The sequence below is a fragment of the Saccoglossus kowalevskii genome, chromosome 4 (genome assembly GCF_978046115.1).
Source record: "Saccoglossus kowalevskii chromosome 4, keSacKowa6.1, whole genome shotgun sequence".
Classification (NCBI taxonomy): domain Eukaryota; kingdom Metazoa; phylum Hemichordata; class Enteropneusta; family Harrimaniidae; genus Saccoglossus; species Saccoglossus kowalevskii.
The window spans coordinates 42,456,935-42,482,422 of record NC_140644.1 but is presented as its reverse complement, the minus strand read 5'-3'; the positions used below and the strand labels follow the sequence as shown (position 1 = coordinate 42,482,422).

The 25,488-nt window shown below is 35.2% G+C and overlaps 1 protein-coding gene across 1 annotated transcript; it reads right to left on the bottom strand.

The window, feature by feature from the left end:
* Positions 1-1,342: 1,342 nt before the first annotated feature.
* On the bottom strand, positions 1,343-21,512 carry LOC144360002 (neuropilin and tolloid-like protein 1). Its single transcript, XM_085498634.1, has 4 exons — positions 21,171-21,512; positions 8,280-8,714; positions 2,316-2,438; positions 1,343-1,743 (listed from the first exon to the last, which is right to left on the bottom strand). The coding sequence occupies exons 1-4, from the start codon at positions 21,250-21,252 to the stop codon at positions 1,382-1,384; spliced, it is 1,002 nt and encodes a 333-aa protein (XP_085354760.1). The 5' UTR covers positions 21,253-21,512; the 3' UTR covers positions 1,343-1,381.
* Positions 21,513-25,488: the final 3,976 nt, after the last annotated feature.

Genomic DNA, 25,488 nt, shown 5'->3' with positions numbered 1-25,488 from the left:
TTACATTATTCTTGGTCATTCATTATATATTTTAGATCTACATTAATATGCATAACTATATAATAATATGCATAAGTCGGAGAAGTGCGGAGGTAAACACGTGAAGATTGTGACATCGTTGTGGAATAAACAAAATACGAAAATATTCATAAATACTAAGTTGAAGTCTTTAATTTACAAATAAATAAAAACATAGCCTACTGATAAAAACATAGCCTACTGATAAAAACATAGCCTACTGATAAAAACATAGCCTACTGATAAAAACATAGCCTACTGATAAAAACATAGCCTACTGATAAAAACATAGCCTACTGATAAAAACATAGCCTACTGATAAAAACATAGCCTACTGATAAAAACATAGCCTACTGATAAAAACATAGCCTACTGATAAAACAAGCAACAATTGAAGTTATTTTGATGTTCATTATTACACACAAGTCGCCACGTATTTTACGTAGTATGCTGTAACCAGAGTAGTACAGAGGATCATGGGGCAAGTAAGAAGTTTGTAATTAATCCAATATATACTGTATGCCAACAGCAATAGTTGTTTACTCAGAGACAGTAAAAAAAGTCTGAAAACAGTATACATGTGACAGATGTTCAGTCTTGGTTAAAGCGCAGTGGTCGTCGCGAACCGCGTGTTCGAATTTCGTGTAAATAAACAATGTATTTTACACGCGATGTATATGTCGCTATGAGTCCCATATCGAACAGGACGCGGCGCGACGACCGCCGCCCTTTAAGTTAATGTTTTGTGATATTGTGAAGTACAGCGAGCTGCAGTGAGTGACGATAATATGAACGCCCTCTAGCGGCATAATGAAGATCGTTTGATTGGGATTTATTGTCACTTTGTTCCAATCTCCGATCGTTAACTACTAATATATTCGAAATGAACGTAATTTCAAATAAAAAGCTTTGAAACGTTCTTTGAAAAAAGATTTGGGAAATCAAAACCCGTAAAGTTATTAATGGATAAGTAGAACTCTAGAGGGCGCACTCTATGATTCGTCCATGAGACGAGGCATACCACGTTGAATATCGGACTGTAGTCTGACATAAACGAATTAACACAGTTGTACCCAGTAAGAACCGAATAACGTTGTACACTTACATATTATACCTCTTTAACTATGGATTATTAGGCATTTTTCTATCAGACGTCATCAATAAAAAATAAAGTATCATCACCGAAGATGATTGCAGACGAACGTTATAATAATCTGGGCGGCAGAACTTTTAGTAGAGACACAAAAACACAATTTAGCAATGATGATTTACTTTGGGTCAGGATGGGTCACTAATTAAGATGAGACTCGTAGATGAGCAAATGTATAGTGTCAAATGTCAATACAATATATTATCCAAAAAATCATGTTTTCTCAGTCATTTCTATGGTATCTTCTGATTCTCTGTTGAGGGCGCTACCATTGGCTGCTGAGTGGTTACCGTTATCTCGAGACATAACGGGCGTAGAGTCATCCCCCGGATGGTGTCGAGTTCTTGAAGAAATACTATTTAGTCTGGAATATGTCTGCGATTCTGCATCCGTTGAACACATACTGGCCATCGACGCGACCTCTACGACATATTCCCTGCGTCTTCGGATATATCGGACGAGGTAAAATAGTACGATGATCGAGACAAGGATGAGAGCAACACTGAGAACTACTGAAACACCGACGATTAGCATCAATCCAACCTTGGAAAGGTCTAATAAAGTATGCAGGTCACCTGTAGAAAGAGACGAACAGTAATTAGTATCATTTAATTTAAGTGTGGACACGGCATGATCTATAAAACAAACCAATACCACGTGTGGAACACATTGTGCATTGGTAGAGTGTTTTACTTGCTGGGCCGTGAGGGGCGCAGTTACACAGATGGTATGATATATCAGCCTCTGACGTCACTCTGCTATTGAATGTGTTAAAATGACCTAAACATCCCGAAGATTCATGTAACCCAAGTGGTACATTTATAAATGACTAAAATAGTCTACATACCCCAGTACCATCCATTGTGTAGTGTGAGCAATAAATTGTCCCTATGCATGTTTAATGTACAACGGAGAAACATCGGAATGATTTTAAAGGTCAAAAGTCGCGCCATCATGCGACGAAGCGCTCTTGTGACGTCAAAATGACGTAGACGGGTGGAAGGCAGTACTTGTTTGCGTAGTCATCCATCAATGAAAGGGAAGACCACAGATAAATACAATAAGGACGCAGCGAACGACTTCTCTCAGAAGCACCTTGTCGCTAGATGGCGCCATTGCCTCCATTAGTATTAAATTCCACTCTTACCTCTACAAGGCCCGTCTATGACGTCTTCATCGGCCCCGTTAATGCAGTTATAAATTCCATCACATGTCAAACTTCGAGATATACATAAACCAGAAGTGTTTACACATGAAAAGCAATCGCCATCTGAAAGAGACAACACAGCGTATTATTATGACTACCAACAATCCACGAGCACGCGCGGAAAAAGACCACTGACCTTTGACATATTGAATATTACGGCCATAGACAAGACCTGTGAGCTGACAGCATTGAGTTGTTTCGCGCACGTCGCAGCACGGGCAAACGCCTTGATTCCGAATTGAAATATACAGTAACAGGCCCCACAGTAAATCTGTTGAATACCAATGGGAATGTGGAGTCTTAAAGTTATACGTATATGTTATATAGTTAAACAAACTGGGCAGGTTGAAAAGATTTACATCTTCTCTTACAAAATATTCATGGATAAATGAATAAACTTTGATCATAAAAGTAAACATGTCATTTGTTGGTGGTCTATTCGCAATCATTTAAAGTTCGAACGCGAGTGACTGTTAAAAGTCATCTATGATTTTTATTGAAATTACTAGAAATATATTCTGGTTTAAATTTAACTACAGTCGTTTGAGTTTTGTATTTTTTTCACTATTTGGGAATGTCAGAGCAACATAAACAACAAGTGTCCACATTCTTAATTTCCTAAGAGGTCATATGTTTCTCTAATGTAATCTAGAATGAACACGACGTATGTACTGTGATTAAATTTGGTGACCAATCAATAATCAAAAATCTATGGTAAAACAGCATATCATTAGAACTCGCCTTGGCGAAGCTGAAACATTTAAAATGGACCCACTGAAGCACGCAAAATTGGCGAACACCAGTAACGTGTCAATCACTTAAGTCGAAGACCATCAACAATTGAAAGCACTGTCCAAACAAACACCAGAAAATGTGTTATGGAGCTAAAAGCACTTATAACCCACATGTTTGTGTGTCCATTGACATTATTTACACTATATAAATTTGTTACCAGAACCCTGGAACGTAATAACAAATATACTGTGCCATTTGGATTTGACCTCTACGGGTCACTTTGACGAACCTTCTTCACTCCTTTGTCACGGCTCATTTGGATCGGAGTCAGAGAAACGAAAATAGAACATCACATTTTAGCGTTCGAATAACATGATTAAAGAGGGATAATAGCATTTCCCTGGAGTGTTATGAGATGAGATATGTGGACGCTTCTTATCAATACATTTCAACATGTGCCAGTGAAATAAACCTCGTACTTAGTAAATTATGCTAATTAGAATTATATCTGCCTCTATGTCAAGTAGAGGAAATGCAATAAGAACTGAAAATGTAAGAACATGCAATTTACGGTTTTTTTATCACTTTTCATTCTCTAGACTTTTCACAAGTATTATTTAGTCAACCATCAAAGAGGATATGATGTCACACTTTACCCACAAACCTTTGCGGGCAGATTGCATTTTCCTATATTTGTGGAGCTCTTTCCTTAGGGAGCATTATGTTGTTTGACGTGACTTCCCATTTAATGTTAATTGATGACACGAATGTGTAACATATGGATTAGGCAATCTTAAATAATGACAAGAATAGAACATGTCATTCGGACTGCCTTGTGCAAAATGAAATATGTGACCTCCCCGCGAGGCTGAAGAGGAATTCAGAAAAGAATGACATATTCTTTGTAGTCATAGGAACGCTATTTTATATAAATTTGAATAATTTAAAGTGGAAAGCATACAGTGAAGCCAATTAATATTGTCCTACATTCTGGAATCTATCCATAGTTTTCAAAAATAATTCCCACATTTCCATGAAAACACACAACATTGTTCCAGATGATAATGTTATCTACCACCGTGACGTCATCTATAGTGTGCGAGTCAATATTCTACAACTCATCGGATCGTTTCAATATTTCACTGACTATTAATGTTTTATATGATATGGATATGGATATTGATTGTCATGGCAATGATTTATAAACAGTACATACAAAAAGATGCATAATGTATATATCACAGTGAAATACAAAACTATTGAAATTACCAGTCTTGTATTAAACATAACACAGTCCCCGTCATTTAATTATAAAATACTCATGTTAAATTAATACATGGAACATCTGCTTTTTTCAAGATTTCAGCGTTAATTTTTCATAAAACCAAACAAAACCAGACTGTGGTTCATTTCTGTCACTGATTCAGATCAAGGTCATGACGTCACTGAAAACCCTAAAATTATAATCTAAGCTAATTATTTATTCTGAGCATGCTCAGTTGTTCTCTCAGTGCTGTTGGGAGAGGTAATTTTGGATGAAAATCATGAAAAAGACCCAGGCTGCGCCTGAATAGGACTAAAAATGAGTGGTGAATTCTTTCAAATGTGAAATAATCTGAGGATTGATTCTGGGAATCCTTTATAATAAAAAATATATATAGAAACAGAACTTCGTTTAGGATCCAGCTGTTCAAACTTGTGTGAAGCATACACGCCAGAAATCCAACCGCGACTTGAAGATCAACAGCCCATGTTTTTAATAACATTTGGCCAATTCAATCGTTCATCGCGTCACGTAATTTGAAAGCGCCGATGTACTCCGATGAATTATTGAGGGCTTGCCCGAGGATATTAATAAACATTCTATCTACTTTTTATAATATTTTGAAGAATGAATCACGGGTGTTCTAATTCCAGACGTGGACGTCACTATCGTAGTCATAACTGAGAATCGAAGACTGAGAATATGGAGTAACTTAATGCGGTCAAAATGTCATTACTCGCATTCTGTACGATTCTCAAATATTCCCATGGTCAATCGGATTAAAATGAGAATAGTTTGTGTATTTTTTCTATATATTTATTAATTATTTATATACATTCATTTCATAATTCATGTATTATTTATTTGCTAGTAATTTCATAAAATTAAAGTAGACTCAATTCTCAACTACGTAAACTTCATCTACGCATAATTTGCATATTATCGTGTCGTCATAAATTATGACGTCATAAATGATGCCTGAAATAACTACGGTTATGTTTCCTGTATTTATATAAGTTTCGGAAGTTCAGACAACTTACGGTCGTGTATTCGAGATGCAGGTTTGGGGGAGTGATTTTTTTTTGCTTTTTATTATCCAAATATATATATCAGGTGCAAACATTCTCCCTTTTGAATGCTTAGCAGGGCTGTACATAAATAATAAAAAAGAAACATGGTGAAAAAAAGAAATGACGGGATCTCCATATAATGCACTATATTTAACTTTTTACAAAATGATAATACATTTAAATTTGGAACTGTTACATCCATTTTAATTATGAGCATTAGCAAACTTCTTACTGAGTGAATTGTTATGCAAATTAGCAATTATCTCAGCTTCTTTTTAGTGCACATCCCAGAACTTAAAAATAAATAGCTCCTAGACGCTTTGACCTTTTGTTTTAAAATTTTCACAAATGATTGACAATGTGTTTATCTTCAAAACGCCGTCGGGGCATTGTTTTTGGTTGAACAGTGTTACAACAATCGTACAGACAACAAGTCTCGGTGTTGAAGTAGTGAAATTTGAGCATCTGCCCTGCAAAAGTGACAACTGGTAGACAGTTTTGAAGACGGGACTTTCTTCATAGTAATCAGATGTACACGTAAACCAATAATGACAAGAAACAGAAGCATGGTTTAGAATGTGTTTCTTTTAAAATCAAAAATTTTCTGTGCATATTTCAAGCTACATTGTCCATAAAACAAGCAGCCTCTCGGCTGAGATAGCTCCGCTGTTAGCAATGCACATTTCAATTAAAGAACAGAAGATATCATTAGAAAATGAACAATATGCATAGTACCAATGCAACGGGACTTGCTGTTTTCAACAAGAATTCAAAAATATCTTTTTTCACCATAAATGATTGTGGTTTTTAACAAGAAGTCGAAAATATCACTTTTTACATAAAATGATAAAAATATTCATCAAAATTAAAGAATTGAAGATATCAACATGAAATGTACAAATTTGAGAGTGGTCCACATGTAGTACCTATATATGTAATATCAAAGCAATTGGACTTGTGGTTTTTAACAAGAAGTCGAAAATATCACTTTTTACCAACAATTAAAAAAATATTCACCAAAATTAGAGAATTAAAGACATAATTACAAAATGAACAAATCTGAGAGAGGTCCACATGTAGTACCTATACATGTAATATCAAAGCAGTTGGACTTGCGGTTTTTAACAAGTTGAAAATATCACTTTTTACCAAAAATGACAAAAATATTCACTAAAATTAGAGAATTGAAGATATCATTACAAAATGAACAAATCTGCGAGAGATCCACATGTAGTACCTATATATGTAATATCAAAGCAATTGGACTTGCGGTTTTTAACAAGAAGTCGAAAATATCACTTTTTACCACAAATGACAAAAATACTCACCAAAATTAGAGAATTGAAGATATGACCATGAAATGAACAAACCTGAGAGAGGTCTACCCAAGGTACATATACACCAAGTATCAAAGCATTCAGGCTTGTAGTTTTCAAGGAGAAGTCGAAAAAGTAAAACATTGACACGGACGACGGACGACGGACGACGACGGACAATCACTCATATGATAAGCTCCGCTCGACAAAGTCGAGAGCGGAGCTAAAAAATACTAACAAAATTTTAAAATTCATACAATAAGCTTTCCGAAAATATATAGTTTTGTGGACAAGGGAGGTCATCTTGGTTTCCTAATTAACTAATTAAAATACCTGTCAGGTAAACTGCATCCTTACCTTAACTAAAAACAAAGAAAATGTCACATTCTTTCAAAATAAGTTGATTTTATGCGAAAACAAGCGAAATTTGGTCTTTTTGAAACTATTGTTATCGGAATTCATGTTAAATCGTTATTTTATATACAATGTATAGCATTAGTGTGTACTGGAACGAAATAGTAAATAGGTAAAAAAGTTTGACACATTTTTGTGAAAAGTAGTTCAGTTATCATACTTTTTATCTGGATTTTGTAAGCAGCATCATAAAATAAAGCTGGTCAAAGGTCAAGGAAAACTGGCTATAAATTGTAATGGTAGCCAACTACCCCAAGGCCTGACGGTTGATAAAAAAAACTATACACCACGTAATTATATCCACGTGTTTCGTGTGCTGTTAATTTATAGTAAATCACTCTCAATAAAATTGATAAAATTGCAAATATATTACCCACTAATAGGGAAAACTGCTAGAAATAACGTTTTGCTGTGTATACATTGCTTTGGTCGCGCATTGTCGGTTCAACATTACGTGGATTTTGAAAATAAAAATCTGCTTAAAGAAAATGTAGAAACACAAAATACTCACAGATCAAACTTAATACATGCATACATTTATGCCATAAACATTTGATAGATCAAAGCAACCAAAAAACATCAAAGTGACATCATCGTTAACAAAATTTACTCCAAATATATGCAAGGCAAAACAATAATTTGCATAATAGTTCTACTACGTAAATCTCCCACCCAGAATTGCTAATGGATTTAGTATTATTAGACAAAGGTCATTTGATGTAAGTAACGGCAAACTACTAAAGCCGCTCTGACTCAGACAGAACCTGATCGAAGCCTTTCTCTCACACGGCCACAATGTCATTCAAATTACACTTTATTCCAAGTATGGACCACGCCGAGTGTGTGAGGTAAAATAAACAAACATTGGAAACTAGTCCATACAAACATAAACAACAAATAAAATAGCATTCCCACTACGCAGATGCATGTGAACTCAAAGCACAGTTAAGCACAGTCGATCCATCGAATTGAAGAGTTTCACGAACTCGATGAAAACATTCTCTTTACCATAATTGTCCCATATTGGCTATCAAAATTCATCATCTAACTGCGTAGCCAATCATATTTTCGCTTACAGATTTAAATAGACAACTGAAATATTTACCTGAATAATTATAAAACGATGTAAAAATTATTTTAAATTCGGCCAAAGGTGCGATGGCTCTTCTCAACCTGACTGTCACTCCACCTTGGCTCGAATTAATCTCGTCTGGTATATATCCATATGAAGTCCCTTCATCGGAAGGAGTGTAGTTCGAACACAAGCCACGTTTAGATGTGAGAGGTCGTTCGGTGCTGTTAAAACCGTCATAAATCTCTAATCTATGATTTCCACATGACTCTGGATCATCAGAAATGACTTTGAAAGTTTCGAATCGCAGATTAATGTTCATACCAGGTACAGTGCGCATTGATACAGTACAGTCGTAGTGAAAATAACTATCTTTTGAACCGTCGTTTTCAGCTAGTATGACTCCGCCAATCAGATATGGTCGATACATTCCACAGTCACTAGTATCATCCTTGCCAAACATTTTCACTGTAAGTAAAAAAAAGGTACTGAGTAAAGAATTATCGCTATGTTGTGGTGCTTACAGTTGAAGAGACTGTGTGATAGTGTGTAGGGACAATGTACATTTAACCCTTAACAAACTTCGAATGGGGGGTGTTGAATTGGACGCGAAAGCAAATCTCATACATCCAAATTATATTCAAACAAGCAGCCTGTCGGCTGAGATAGCTCCACTGTTAGCAATGCACATTGCATTTAAAGAACAGAAGAAATCATTAGAAAATGAACAATATGTATAGTATCAAAGCAACAGGACTTGCTGTTTTCACCAAAAATAATCATCAAAATTAGATAATTGAAGATATCACCACGAAATTAACAAATCTGAAAGAGGTCCACATCATGAACTGTAGTACCTATATATGTAATATAAAAGCAATCAGACTTGCGGTTTTCAACAAGAAGTCAAAAATATCACTTTTTACCAAAAATTAAAAAAATATTCACTAAAATTAGAGAATTAAAGATATCATTACAAAATGAACAAATCTGAAAGAGGTCCACATGTAGTACCTATATATGTAATATAAAAGCAATCAGACTTGCGGTTTTTAACAAGAAGTCGAATATATCTTTTTTTACCAAAAATGACAAAAATATTCACCAAAATTAGAAAATTTAAGATATCACTACAAAATGAACAAATCTGAGAGAGGTCCACATGTAGTACCTATATATGTAATATCAAAGCAATTGCACTTGCGGTTTTCAACAAGAAGTCGAAAATATCACTTTTTACCAAAAATGACAAAAATATTCACCAAAATTAGAGAATTAAAGTTATCATTACAAAATGAACAAATCTGAGAGAGGTCCACATGCAGTACCTATATATGTAATATCAACGCAATTGGACTTGCGGTTTTTAACAAGAAGTTGAAAATATCACTTTTTACCAAAAATATTCACCAAAATTAGAGAATTGAAGATATCATCATGAAATGAACAAATCCGAGAGAGGTCTACCCAAGGTACATATACACCAAGTATGAAAGCATTCAGGCTTTTAGTTTTCAAGAAGAAGTCGAAAAAGTAAAACATTGACACGAACGACGACGACGGACGACGGACGACGCCGGACGACGACGGACAATCACTCATATCGTCGACGACTTGGTTCTCGCTAAAAACGTATGCAACATAACTGACTTGAACTATAAATTTTTCAAGCAAATTCCGAATGAGTCATGTTTCTCACGAGAGCATAGCAACAACGAGTCCATTGCGTTAATTGAAGACTACGTACATGTCATGACAATAATTTATTATTTGGCGTGTTCTTGGTGATGATACACGTTTACAAACAACCGATGTATCAGAACATTGGAGTACGTGTACTGTTGCATAACTTTATCCCATTTTTACTAGTATATCAAAATACAGTCTTTGTTAAAAAAAGAGGGTCATGGCCACATTCTATATACCGTTACGATGAAATTCACGGAGCACGCATTAAACGAAAGAGGCGGAAACAATCATTCACATCACGTCAGTCGTCAAACTTGTTGATAATTTTGAAAGTTCGCTCTTATCAAGGTAGCGACCAAGGACAATCTCACTTTTAATTTATCTGTTAATAAAACTAGTAGCTTCGCAATGAGTGGCTTTCGTGGTGAGTGGCAGAAACTTGTCTTTTCATCGGAGTCGAGAATCTAATGTTGTATGTGCCATTAAACAACCGGTGTTAATCTGGGGATACCATGTATAATTAAAATGACACAAAGTATATGGAATATGTAATTACATGCATAAATGATACACACTAACGAGAATTAGTATTATTTACGAAAATATTTGTTCACAATTTTATAAATTGGCATGGGAATTCCCACCACCAATGCAAATTCACATAATTCTGTTTACTTTGCATGCTTACTATGCTTACACACTCAAAACATTTATTATATAACCTGGACAAAAAAACAAAAATTATTTTTCCATGCCATGAGACATTTCCCCTATCTGTGCACTTCATATTTTTATGGTAGTAAAAATATATGTAGCATATACGTTAACTGGGATGTATATATCCCAGCTAGTTTCTCGTGCACCCTCTCATATTACTTGACAATAGTCTACAAATATTTTGTAAGCTATAAAATTGGTATACGTTAACTGGTATGTAGAAGTAAGTAACAGTTACATCCAGGTAAGTAACAGTTACATCTCAGTAAGTAACAGTTACATCCAAGTAAGTAACAGTTACATCCCAGTAAGTAACCGTTACATCCAAGTAAGTAACAGTTACATCTCAGTAAGTAAAAGTTACATCCAAGTAAGTAAAAGTTACATCCAAGTAAGTAACAGTTACAACCAAGTAAGTAACAGTTACATCCAAGTAAGTAACAGTTACATCCAAATAAGTAACAGTTACATGCAGGTAAGTAATAGTTACATTCAAGTAAGTAACAATTACATCTCAGTAAGTAACAGTTACATCCAAGTAAGTAAAAGTTACATCCAAGTAAGTAACAGTTACATCCAAGTAAGTAACAGTTACATCCAGGTAAGTAAAAGTTACATCCAAGTAAGTAACAGATACATCCAAGTAAGTAACAGTTGCATCCAAGTAAGTAACAGTTGCATCCAAGTAAGTAACAGTTACATCGAGGTAAGTAACAGTTACATCCAAGTAAGTAAAAGTTACATCCCAGTAAGTAACAGTTACATCCCAGTAAATAAAAGTTACATCCAAGTAAGTAACAGTTACATCCAAGTAAGTAAAAGTTACATCCAAGTAAGTAACAGTTACATGCAAGTAAGTAACAGTTACATCCAAGTAAGTAACAGTTACATTCAGGTAAGTAAAAGTTACATCCAAGTAAGTAACAGTTACATCCAAGTAAGTAACAGTTACATCCAGGTAAGTAACAGTTACATCCAAGTAAGTAAAAGTTACATCCAAGTAAGTAACAGTTACATCCAAGTAAGTAAAAGTTACATCCAAGTAAGTAACAGTTACATCCAAGTAAGTAACAGTTACATCCCAGTAAGTAAAAGTTACATCCAAGTAAGTAACAGTTACATCCAAGTAAGTAACAGTTACATCCAAGTAAGTAAAAGTTACATCCAAGTAAGTAACAGTTACATCCAAGTAAGTAACAGTTACATCCAAGTAAGTAAAAGTTACATCCAAGTAAGTAACAGTTACATCCAAGTAAGTAACAGTTACATCCAAGTAAGTAACAGTTACATCCAAGTAAGTAAAACAACTAATGTTTCTTTGCATCTTGTATTTAATTGGTCGTAAAAGGACTGGAGGAGACAACTTAACACTTACTGTCTGTCAATTACTGAGATATAAATGGTGACAGTTGCCTGACTCAAGGTGTTGACTGGTGTCAAATGGCGACTTTACATAATTCTTGGCCGGTCTGCCTTTGATATAGCTCTATAAAATTCACTACAATGAGTTGAATCCATGTGGGCATGGAAGCTGTGATGTTTTTCAATAAAGAAAACTTACTACGAACACGTGTGTATATGTGCTATTTATCCGTTTTCAACCTATGAACCTCCCCTCACGAACCCTGATACGTGCATATTTTACCGGTAATACATAAAGGTACACTTTACAAAAATACACATGATATATTAATTATAGAATCCATTATACAACCTGGACAAAAAAAAATCTTATTTTTCCTTGATATAATGATAACGTGTTACTTCATGCCGAAATTCTAATAAATGAGATTTGGAAAAAGGGATTGTCACTTGCCCATTAATCCTGTATGTTGACGCTACCTTCAGGTCCTACCTGTTATCAAGAGTTTTATGTTGACTATGCGCCGGATCGTTTACTTACTTAATACTTATTTATCAGTGTGAAATTCGACCAAGAAAAGTCAGAATAGCAAACAAAAAGGTAAAAGCCCGTTGTCCGAAACAAAACTTACAGAATCAAATTAGTCTGTTAGCCGTCGCTGCCCAGACCAGCGATATTTTGCACATCGACATTGAGAATCACAATTGCATATAAACTGAACAATACAGCTATTCCGGCCATCATTCGAATCATCAGTCTTCATGATTGTTTAACTGATATTTCCGTCCATTTGCTTAGTTGTTTGAGACTGAATGTTGTCAAGTTCGAGAGTGTGTTTTTACGTACGGCGACGTCAACATTATCGATTACATCACAGTCACTCAACAATGCGATTACATTAAAGACGCCTTGAAAAGTCCATTTTGGGCTAGTATCATTGTCAAATTTCTTTTTATACTGGAGACATTCCAGTACGGAGTTGTTCGATTGGCATATCAAAATTCTTTATTTGAATAGACAACGTCCATTTATTCACAAAATAACAACGTTGCTATGCTTCTAGGCATATAACGAACTTGAAACAAAAGGAATCATTCGATCCAAACGACCTGCGTCCATGGAAATCAAGTCTTATGGCCCTTGTGTTTTCGAGCGAAAATACCAGCAACGATTCCCGGGAAACAAATATTAATGCTATAATTCACTCTGATGTGGAAATAGGTGACAAAGGTTAAAACAAATTTGGGGGAATCCAAAAACGTAACTTACTGCACGTGAATTTCACGACGAAGTATCCAACGTTCTGGTTATCTCTGCGCGACTGCAGTCTTTGAAACGAAATTGAGAGACTCTAAAAACACAATTTATGGCATGACAAAAACGCAATCTATGCAAGTAATGCAATATCACGACGAATGTTTAGAATGTTCGCCCATTCTTCCATATTTATTTGGGGCAATATGAATGATTCAGCAGAGCGCTTAGATAGGTTATTTATTAAACGCGTCCTGTGAATCAAAATTTATCGTGAATGGCTTTCCAAGCGAAAAATGTCGAGGTCAAAAAAAGAAAGAAAAAGATTTTTGCCCAATAATCCATTTTTTTGGGGTGATATGTTATTGATTTAGTCCAGCGGTAATTTAGCTTATTTATTAGAGGCGCCAGGAAACCCAAATTTAGGGCGTGAATTATTTGGACGACAATTATAACCAAGAGGTGAGAGACTACTTACCGCGCGGCAGCGACTGCGACCCCAATCATATTTTAATTTTAGTAAGCTAAGGTAAAACCCGTGTTTATGCTATGAGAAAGTGCAGATCTTGAACGTATTTTAGTGGAAATACAAGAAACAACACATACCAAAATGATATCTCAAAAGTCAATATTCGTGGTGCATTTTAAATTTGTTAGTACTCATATTTCCAAAAATATTTTAGTATAAGGTAGTAATCAGCCCCTGTCGGTAAAGTCGTCATTAAAACAACACAGCTATTTCCTGGAATCATTAATATACAAGAAAACAGATGCATCTGGGTTGTAACGTTGTTAGCTATTGCGGTGAAACCCAAATTAATCATTGTTTGCGCATCCACGCTGTAATACATCATGTCAAAAGTTGTTTCGTAAGTTGAAAAAAAAAACGATTCGATAGTATATTGCATGGATTGTAACATGTCATAGTTCCTATTTTGCCAGTGAACACAATTCATCGTAAAATAGCTTTGAACATGTGTAAGCTAAAGTAAGTACATCTCAAGTTGATGTTCGCAATGCATATTCCTTTATTTTAACTTTTTTTGACGAGAAACAGAAATAATAATTTAAAACATGTCCGTGTGTGTTCTTATGTATTCTAGCTTTCAGAATATGTATAAATTATCATAGTTGATATCAGGGAGTGATTTCAAAAAAAATATCATTAATATTTAATTTCACGTTTTGGAAATCAATTGGCCGGGCAACAATAAGTTATATTATCATTTCACGTGTTTAGCGAATTTCAAATATCGGCGCAAATAGCGAAAATAAAAACCAGCGAAAAAAATGCGTTTACAATATCATGCAAAAAGCTACTTGTCTCGCAGCGACTGAATGGGTTACCCACCGACAGTAAAGTCGATCGGAATCTAGAACGGCCATTGACGAATAACTGCCTAACATAAATACGCAATAAACGACAAGCCTGAATGTGCGGAATTTGAGGATTTTCCAACCACGTGGGGAGGTGTGTTACACCATAACTGTTTAGGGGAGGGCTAAAAGATTGTTTTCGATATTACACTCACATTTTAGTACATAATTATAAATTGTCACAACCATACTGAACTGTTTTTCTGAACTTCTACTGTGTAAATTACGTTTCTATCAAACTGTATGTTCGATACTTTTTACTACCTAATACTAAAATATGCTTGGATATTTAGAGTACTAACGAATTCCCACTTCCGGTCCGGTTAGACTTAAATACACCACAAATATTCAGTTTTGTGATATAATTTCAAATATAATACAATATAATAATGTGTTGGTTCTTGGATATTTCATCTTCCTCGTCCTGTACTTCGTTTAGTAATTCGAACTTCCCAGTTTGCGTAAAAAGGGAGAGTTTCGCTATTTCGAAATCGAAAATGCCTTGGCTTTATTATTTGTTGAGGGACGGCCGCTGTAACATGTGTATATCTTAAAATCTCTTCTAATATAATACCGCACTGAAAAACAATATACGCTTTAAAGTAAGATCAATTGGACAGGCATATAACCTCATACAACCCCCTCTTCTGGGACCACTACATACACTTCCGGAAATCCTAATTACCATGAGGCGGAAACTCGAACACGACTAGGAAATCTGCATTTCAACAATTCATACTGTTAGTAACAACACACCGCCATTTTGAAGCTGAGAGAGGGAGTTGCAGAACAGAAAGAAAGAGATAAATAATTCGGCATAAAATTGTTTCTATACCATAAGCAATTAAATATGATCGATAGTTTCAATTTTTAGACATATGTTACGCGTGTGCCAAGTATAAACACATTGACAAGTTTTAATTTGCTTCACTAACAAATTATGCGGACAACCACGCGATGACATTGACAACAGTTCGTTGCATTCCACAACCACTTTACAAGACAGCTCACTACCATGTACTTTAAGTTGTCTTGTTGAAGAAAAGCTCGGTATCGTGTCCGATATCGCACTATCATGGCGTACCAGTCAGGAATTACCTAACTCCGCGAAAGACAGTCGACTATCGGCTTATATCCGACTGGCCAATGAACGAACTCTTGAGACTAATATTTTATTTAAACTCTGTCATCGATTAACACGAATTCACTATGGAGGGTGCGTTACAGACATAGTGAGAAAACTGAGATCTATGTTTTGAAATAATACTCGAAGGGCAATACATTTGATATAAAACCGGTAAATAAAAGATCAGTAGGGGAATATGATGTTACCCAACATTGGGCACATATTTCTCATTGGTCGATCGGATCAATTTCGAATTTAAACGAAATATATGGAAGCAGGGATCTGGATGATTAAGAGTATTTTCCACTATTATGGATCATTTATTTGGGAAACTGAACGTGGGCTCGGCTTGAGCAATCTGAACTCGTTAAATCACTGTTAAATTACGTCACTAAGATCATTATAATCAACTATCGCAAAGTTGACCTTTCAAGCTAGATTGCAACGAACTATAAACATGTAAATGTCAAGAGGTACGAGGCAGTGTAATATGTCTAACTAATTCCGTGTAATCTATAGAATGAGATTTGACGTACAAATTAAAGTAATCAAAGAAAGCTTGAAAGAACTCCCGTGTGCTGAGAGTATTGGAGACACATTTAAATTAATTCAAAATTTAAGATTTGCTTTTCAAACGAAAAGCTTGAAAACTATCTGCTATTTGAGATGCACAAAATGAAAAAATCTAAATTTATAATACATACAGAAAATACATTTGATTTTTCTTCCATGGTTTTTAGTCTAATTCCAGAACACCTCTGCAATGAATTCATTTTAAATCTAATAATAGATAATCAATATGCATGTTTATCAACATTAAACTAATCATGTCTGTGGATTACATCAATGAACCAACTGAATTATTATACAAATTAAGCAATTATTATGCATAGATTTAGGTCTGTATATTGTTTCAGGGTGCACATATACACATTCTCATTATAATGTGATGATTAATCATAACTAAATAAGTGGAAAGCTGAAAAGTAAATTATTGTGCAAATTAGGTAATTATTATAGATGTATATACACCTAAAACTTATTAGATCATCACATTGTGTTAGAGTACATATGTACCAAGATTCATTGAATTAAGATAAGTACTGTCACAGACCATCTATGTATGAAGGTTCATTGAAATGTGATTAGAACAAAAAATTAGGAATTATTATGCAAAATAGTTAATTAATATGCACTGATTTTAACCCGAAACTAATCAGGTCTGTGCATTGTCCTGGAACATATATGTACCAAGACGCATTGAAATGGGTTAATTAGTACTTGCGATATCAGTGTAAAAGCCGAAAATTAACTAATTATGCACTAATTAGTTGATTAATATGCACACATTTTTACCCAAAATTAATCAGGTCTCTGCATTATTCTAGAGCATATATGTACCAAGTTTCATTGAAAAGTAAAGAAATAATAGTACTTGAAATATCAAAAGCTGAAAATTTATTAATTATGCAAATTAGGTAATTAATATTTCACATATCTGTCTGTGCATCGTCCTATGTATCTTTGCAATTTTCATTGGAATGTGATGATTAGTACTTGAGATACCAGTGGAAAAGCCGAAAATTGACTAATCATTAAGCAAATTAGGTTAATTATATGCAAGGATATTTACCCAAAACTAAACACATCTGTGCATTAGTCTAGAGCATCTATGTCCCAAGTTTCATCAAAATCCAATGAATGGCTCTTTAGATATCAGTGGAAGAGTCAAGGAACAGCTAAAAATGAGCTAATTATCATGCAAACCAGGTAATTAATATGCATAGATTTTAACCAAAGCCTAATCAAATATGCGCATTAGCCCAGAGCATCTATACACCAAGTTTCATTAAAACCAACATACGGTTCTTGAGATAGCAGTGGAACGGACAGACACACACATACACATACGGACAGGCTAACTGCAAAGACTCCCATTGTGTGCTTCGCACCCGGGAGACAAAAATTGAAAAATTCCATCGTACCGGACAGTGGACGTTTACCTGCTCATACGTATACCGCTAACTACATAAGCACTTTCGATTTGACGACAATTTCGGTTCAATACAATAATCGTATATACCTAGCTATGAACAAACAATACAGTTATCGCATATAGTTTGTTATTTTTATAAAAACACATAAATGAATTTATAAAAAATGAGAACCTTCACTTATATCTGTATTGCTAGTGGTAATCGTGCTATCCGGCCCCGTGATGACGTCAACAAAACAACTCCACTAGATAACCACTGATTAGTTTATCATAAACAAAGTTGACATGAACCCCTGTTTATTATTATAAATGTGTTCATGGTTGAAGTGTACGTGATCGATAGAGCTTTTCACAAGAATAATAAAGAACGAGAGAACATCGCTTCTACCACCATGCAAATATCATCATATTTACAAAATTGACCAATCAGAGAAAAGCTTGTTTTTTTCGCCTATAGTGTATATGCATCGACTTCATGTATGTGGTGTCACCGTGTGTGATTTTGGGCTCAAAATAGAAACAAATGATGTTTACTGTATGTTTTAACTTTTTAAGCACTTTTTTAAATTTATTTAAGGCTTTATTTTTAGTTTTGTGAAATTTGATTTAATTCATTCATGGTTTTAGTTGTTCTCGGATACATTTAAAGATACAAAGAGTGAATAAGATTATTTCACGTCAAAGAAACATGAAACAAATGAAGGACTTAGCAGAAATAACATCATACGTGAAACGACCCGCATGACTGAAGCTACTTCTTTGAGACTCATTATTCATTTCATATATTAGGAAAAAATTTGTTCATGTTTCTTTTGTTGATCTGTTCGAGGTTTCTTCATATTCCGTATCAATACTAATCTTTGAGTTGTTTAACCACGTGACTGTGACATGGTGCTTGTATGGATGCCCCCAAACATCATTACAACTTAGCAAAACATGTATGCTTAACATTTAACTCAGGTACATCAGGCGATAATTTATTTTACAACTCTGTATAAACGGCTTTATCGTTGAAATAATCCAACATTGACAGGCCGGACAGACATTGTCTCTGTTTATCACATTCTCGGTAAATATAATGACCTAATAACTTAAAGTGCGACATTCATATATATTTATAAACGAGTTCAAAGATAAGTCCGTAAAACATTCCTTATTTCAGTGATTTTACTGCGTTTTTACACAACAATACGATAGTCGCAACAGAAATATAGGCATACTAGGTTAACAAAGTTATAATCAATAAACCGCGACACACCATTCCAGGTAGATAATGTAATTTATTGATAATGTATTAATTGTTTACAATGATTGATTGATTGATTGATTGATCACGATGATTGTATCGATTGGTCGACTAATAGAAGTGATTTTCTTCTGAATTTCAAACATGGCGTGAGACACTTGGGAGCGTTGATAATCCCCCGTAAATTACTGTGTGGCTTGCTGTATGTAGATTATAAATTAGATAAGGGGTCAACAGCTGCGCGTAATGTTTCTATGTTTGTAGGGACTGTTATGGCATGACATCGAGGCAGTGATAAGCTAAGGAGGCAACTCGGGAATTCGACAAGTTGTAACAGCGGATCACAACAACACGCACACTCAGAAGTTCCGCTTAGACCTTCGACACGATCTTGAAATGTGATCGCCCGTTCCAATATGCCACGTGTGGAGTTACATGCAGTGGCAACATCCGAATTCGTCGTCGCACGCAATTGTTATTTATAAGAACGTTGTCCGCAGACAGGGTAGGACAGGAAACACCGTGTAAGACAATTTATAATTAAAGTAAAATAATCGGCATTATGAAAAAATCGTTAGGATATCTGGTGAATTTACATTGTTTTAAAAAGATTGGGGGGGGGGGTTGGACTTCAAATGGAATAGAAGTGAGCATTTTAACAGCGCCCCAGAAGAACTTGACATATCTCTTACCCCACGTCCCGGGTTTGACATTTGATGAGACGAACACTACTGCAAGGTCTAGGTTCGAATGGGTTGGCATGGTTACAATGCACTTTGAAATATTCTGTGATTAACAATGGGATAACGGGAAGCTGTACAATGTATGTACAAACCAAGCGTTTCTTTATTACCAGACTGGTTTACGTTGCATGGCCATTATGGTGATAGTAAGATAGAGAATACGATAGTAGACACATATACCGGTAAACAACCACATTTCATTGCGAAGCGCTTATTCTGCATGGAATCAGACCCAATACTCATACATCTAGATTATTTCCGTACTTTTGAGGATAATTTTTAAGTAACAAAACACTATTAAATTGGATATATTTTGAATTTTCATGTTCAATAAATGCCTGTTATATAATATATACCCCTCCCCTAATTCAGCTTCGGTCATGTTCGGCATATACTAAACATGACTAGTGTACTAACATCAGAGTAGATACGTGAACAAATAAATATTCCCGGCTTGAATCATATTGCCATTGGAATAGTAATGGCGTTGCGCTTGATACGTTTATTATTTCAAAGAGACAGGTTGTTGACCCAATTGTTCTTCTAGTGTTTGCAGTTTTTGAAACACCAAAGACAAAAATGACAAGGACTGGAACGTGAATACACAAATAGTTCATGCATTACTGGATATATCCCCGAATAGATTCACAAGGAATTTATTGAAATGATGACAAATCACGAGTATTTATTTTTTACTTTAAAATAATAATGTAGAAAAATAAATTAGGTCTGAACTTTCCTCCCACGCTTAAGTGTCCGGTTACCCGACATTTGTCTATGACTGCCTGGTCCAACCACAGGGTCTCTTGTTAGAAATTGCCCCCTGTTGCCTTATCTTACCCAAGACTTATCCATGCCAACAAGCTATGTGTACGACGTCAGCGCCCGATAAAATGCCTAACGCCATTAGTATATCTTGCAACGTGATGCCGCCGCTAATATGTTTGTGTATCATTTTAGTGAGCATGCAGTAGTGACCCTGAAGGAGTGCATTAAACATATTGAACGATATGTTGGCCTATGTTGAGCCTGTTTCGTGCACTGCGCGGGCGCCGGGTGCTGACTAATGATGTGCGGCATGTGCGCTCCAGTGAATACATAATACTCAGAATATCCATAAGAATGCATATGATTCTCACCACTGTTAGTTTTACAAAATTTGAAAAATGTCGCCACAGATTTCCAAAAGTGGACGATTTTGTTCAGCTTGAGCTACTCTTTCGAAGCCCTTTCAAAGGCAGTGATAAATTTGCTCGGTTGAAGCTCTTTGACCGGAATCCTTGATAGCACGCACTGTGAATGTCAACCCATCGGGGCATGAAACCATTTCCATAATCATTGATTTCATTCATTTGAAATAAGGTTGTATTTGTCACATCTCTGAGTAACTTATAACTTTGTAGAGCTACTTACCTCTGTTGTAATCCCCATGACAACAAGAACACAGTAAAACGGTGTAAACAGTCAATATTTCCTTCCAATATTGAGGCACCATAATTCTGGTCTGAATTGAAGTCACCCCTCAGGGGCCGATGCGCGACCAGCTGTTCCGGCTTGACACAATCTTTTTACGAAGCCGCCGATGCCTTAGTCTCCGTAATGGAGATGTAGAATATAACTTCGGGACCGCACACGTGGTGTTTTATCAGTCACTGTCACGACATTTTCCTGTGATATCTTCAAAGAAACCATCAAGAGAACCTTTCCGTTAAACTTTATCCATTACTTTGTTTGGTTTAGTGTTTCCAAGCTCGGATCTCATTTCCCTGGTTAATTCCCTTTCACGACGAAGTGGTCGTTTAGTAAACCACTGAGGGGACCCCAGACACCTTTAAGTTGATGAAGATTAAGATACCTTTAAGTTGAAGAGGATTCCAGTATATGTTTACATCGCCCGCACCACAAAACGCATGTCCCTTTTGTTTTTCATATTATATTCACAGATAGCGATTTGCCTAGAAAGTTATCCTACTAGAAACTAGATGGCAGAAGAAATAATAAAAGTGGGTTCAGTTATGGTTGCACAGAATATAGCTTCACATAGAACTGGAAAGTATTTATCAGGCTGGCAACGGATAGGACCGTTCCTATAAATTGCGCCCTCTAGTGTCAAAGCACTTTTGTGGGTCCAACGCAAGTTTTAAGAGATTTGACATTTATTTAGTTTAATAAATCATTTTATTTTATTTGGGATTTGTTTAAAAAAAATTCAATACACTGTGATTAAATTGGAACGCAGATATAGTGATAGGAGTTTGGTACGTCGATTTTATTTTTATATTTATGAGGAATATATTTGATGCATTGAAGAACTATTAATATAATAACGACAACTGTATTTGAATAAATAGACAGTCAATATCAGTACAACTATATAAGACAAAGTAATCAGCGGATCAACACCATACATTTCATTCATATTTCGAATATAACCTGTACTGTGGTACAATGGACGTCTGAGAGACACCAGTGACTTAAGTGTCCCGAAATGTCTGGCTTAAAAATATATTGTCTAGCTTTTTGTTTTGATAGGCATTATATTTAAAGCGGGAAGGTCGTCACCTGCGCACGCGCGGGAATTGAGTCCCAAGCGACAATAACAACACACGCTAAACACGCAAAGGTTCACGGGTAGACGCCTGTTCGTAAACAATAACACGCTCAGGCTATGGCCATCTGACGCATGCGCTGGTGACGACTCCCCGCTTTAATATAAATATTCAATGACAATAATGTCATATATATCACCTCCTATAAACGTAGACTAGAACAGCACGATAAAATGAACTGTAACATGTAACAAGTCTATGTTTATAACGCCCATATAAAAACACATGACATGGAATTAAAACAAATAAACACCACAGTAAGACTCAATGGCAAGCCGAGTGTTCGTAAAAACCCTATATTATGATACAACAAACATTACTTTTGTTGCAACACCTATATTTTATTGGTAAAGCCTGAATGTCTATTGGTAAAACGTACATGTGTGCTGCAGAAAGTTATATTAGAAAATCTACAAAGTGTGAGGGCGATATAACGTCATCTATTTTCATTTCAAAATACAGGAACATATGTATTTTCATGAACAGAAATATAATTCCACGAATATTGTAACACTCGAATTGCCATAATAAATAAATTTCTAGCATTTATATTGGTAATTACAAGGGGCAGAGACTGGAAATCGAGTCTAATGTATAACATGTGTTATCTATCGCCGTTCTTGTTTGTTATACTGCCCTCTAAGGTAGTGGTTATTATACGCACGGACACAACCAACTACTGTGTTTTAGTGGTTTGAAGTTTTATCGTGTATTCATTTGATATCTATGATATAGTCAAATATATTAGAAACATAATCTTTATTGATGTAAAGCTACAGATCAAATCGTTGCGGCCTTCGTGTCACCAAAGAGCTGCGTTGCTACGAGTGCGTGACGTATTGTTCCCTTTCACACTACTTCTAGAATTACTTGTACAAGCACCGTTGCTAACATCTAATTTTATTCTCAGACTCGTCCAATATAATGTTCGTCAACATATTCTTTTAAGTCGGTGTATGTGAGCACATAAATTCTTTTCTTGAATACAAAAACGGATATCAAGAATGTCAGTCCTAAATAAAAATGTTTAAATTATATGGTCTTTATTGTACTATGATGATGACATGTGGCCCAAAATACACAAAAATATATAATATATAAACAAAGCACAGCAATGGTCAAACTAAATCGTTCTTTAAGTCACTTCTTAATTTCAAGGCGCGGTAGACAAAAGAAAACGTTTTTGTTTAGTTTTCATTGCTGTTTTCAGAAGACATTAATTTAATATTAACTTAATAGGCTGTGTCAAAGAATGGACAAATTAAAACAAAATGATATTCGTTTTCAATATTTTGGGACTCACACGGTAAACGTATACATTCATGTCTTTCTGTATTATATTTCCCGTATGTTTCTATGCGCAATGTCTGGTAGGGAAAGTCGTGACAATATAATACGATGGGCGTGAATATTAACAACTGTTAACTATCATTCTGGATCTGAGTTTTTATTTATTTTAAAACTTCTATATGCAGTTAATTTATCAAAAGATGAAATTTCATGATACCATTCAGAATAAGATGAGATTTAAATCTACCGGTTCAACAACTTCATAAACATATCCCTGGCTTTAGTGGGATAATGTTTGGTAGGACTGATAAAATCACTTCAGATGACATCCAGTTTCCAATTGTATGACAATTTCCTAGTTTAAAATATGCCCACCGTCTTTGGATACAATAATTGTTATATTCCCTTTCTTGGTATAATCTCCAAGACAATTCAGTACAGTCAATAATACTATTATACAATTTACAAAAAGTAAACATAGCAATTCAATTAAATCAGTATCAGTTGAAAGCATCTTTGTTCCGGATTTGCTAAGTTCTTGTGAAAATTTATTTAAAAGAAAACATAAAAAAAAGAATTAGCATACAACTTCACGATTGACTGCTCACAACATAAAAAAACAAGAATAAGGTGATTTAAGTGAATACAAACCTCAGATCCACAATTCCGTTTGTTAGACAAGGCACAGTTATTGTATATTATGGGTAATACAAATACAGAACTTGCAGTTTATATTAAAGAAAGTGGTATTTTCTGAAGTAGTTGCGTCTATATGAATTTACCATATTTGAACTAGATATTAGAATAGCATTCGACTGTTCTATTCAAAATGAATAATGTCAATAAAATTTGGTTATTCCAAGAATGACGAAAACTCATTCTAAAAGTAGCAGCCTCATAATTCTACGGCTCAATACCAAATATGTTCATTTCACTTTGAAATAGACATTTGATAGTAAGATGTTCAGCAATAACGTTTTTTTTTGGTACAAAATGTACAATTCTTAAAATAATGTGAGCTTTAAAGACTGTAGCAACTCACTAAAATTCAATAAAACTCCCAAAATATTTACAAACCCGAACCAACCCCTATGTCTGTTAATGCTAAACTTTCTCTTCAATTTCCGAATCCGAATCAGATGTCTGAATAGCGCCCTCTCCTGGTGTATAGCCTGATGGGGTTTCGTGAGGTTCGCCAACTTGAGGTGAGTACGAAGGCGCGTAGTACGCTCCTAAAGCGGAGTTTGCAGGGATACGTGTCAATTGAGAGGCTGGTCTTGTAACCACATCGGCTCTAGGTCTATGAAAGTATCGTTTTGGTGGGTCACCATGGCGTTGACGATAGTAACAGATCGATACGATGACGACCGTTGTGACTATGAGAATAAGTATTACAATGATGACGGACGTGATCACGATTCCGAATTCCGTGATATCTCTGTATAATTCTATCTCTGGAAGAAAGCGGAAGAAACGTCTTTAACAATCAGTTTTGGGACAAATTTAAGAATTTAAAAAAAAATTAATTATGTGTTTTATTTGAGCTTGGCATTTTTGCACAACAATGATAATTTCAACTTATCGAACTACGCAGTGAGTGACATGCTATCCCGGCATGCTGTGTTTTACAATATACGGGGGGTGAACAGATAGATGGTGATGAGATGTGTTTCGCAATATAAAGATTGGAAAATATATTTTGGAATCTCAGATATGAGTATGTTGTGGTCTGACTAACAATGCCACATTGAAATAATACGAAGAACGTCACGTCTCGTTGTCATGGCGAATGAAGGTAAACAAAACACATGTTAACTAGAAGAAATGGAAAC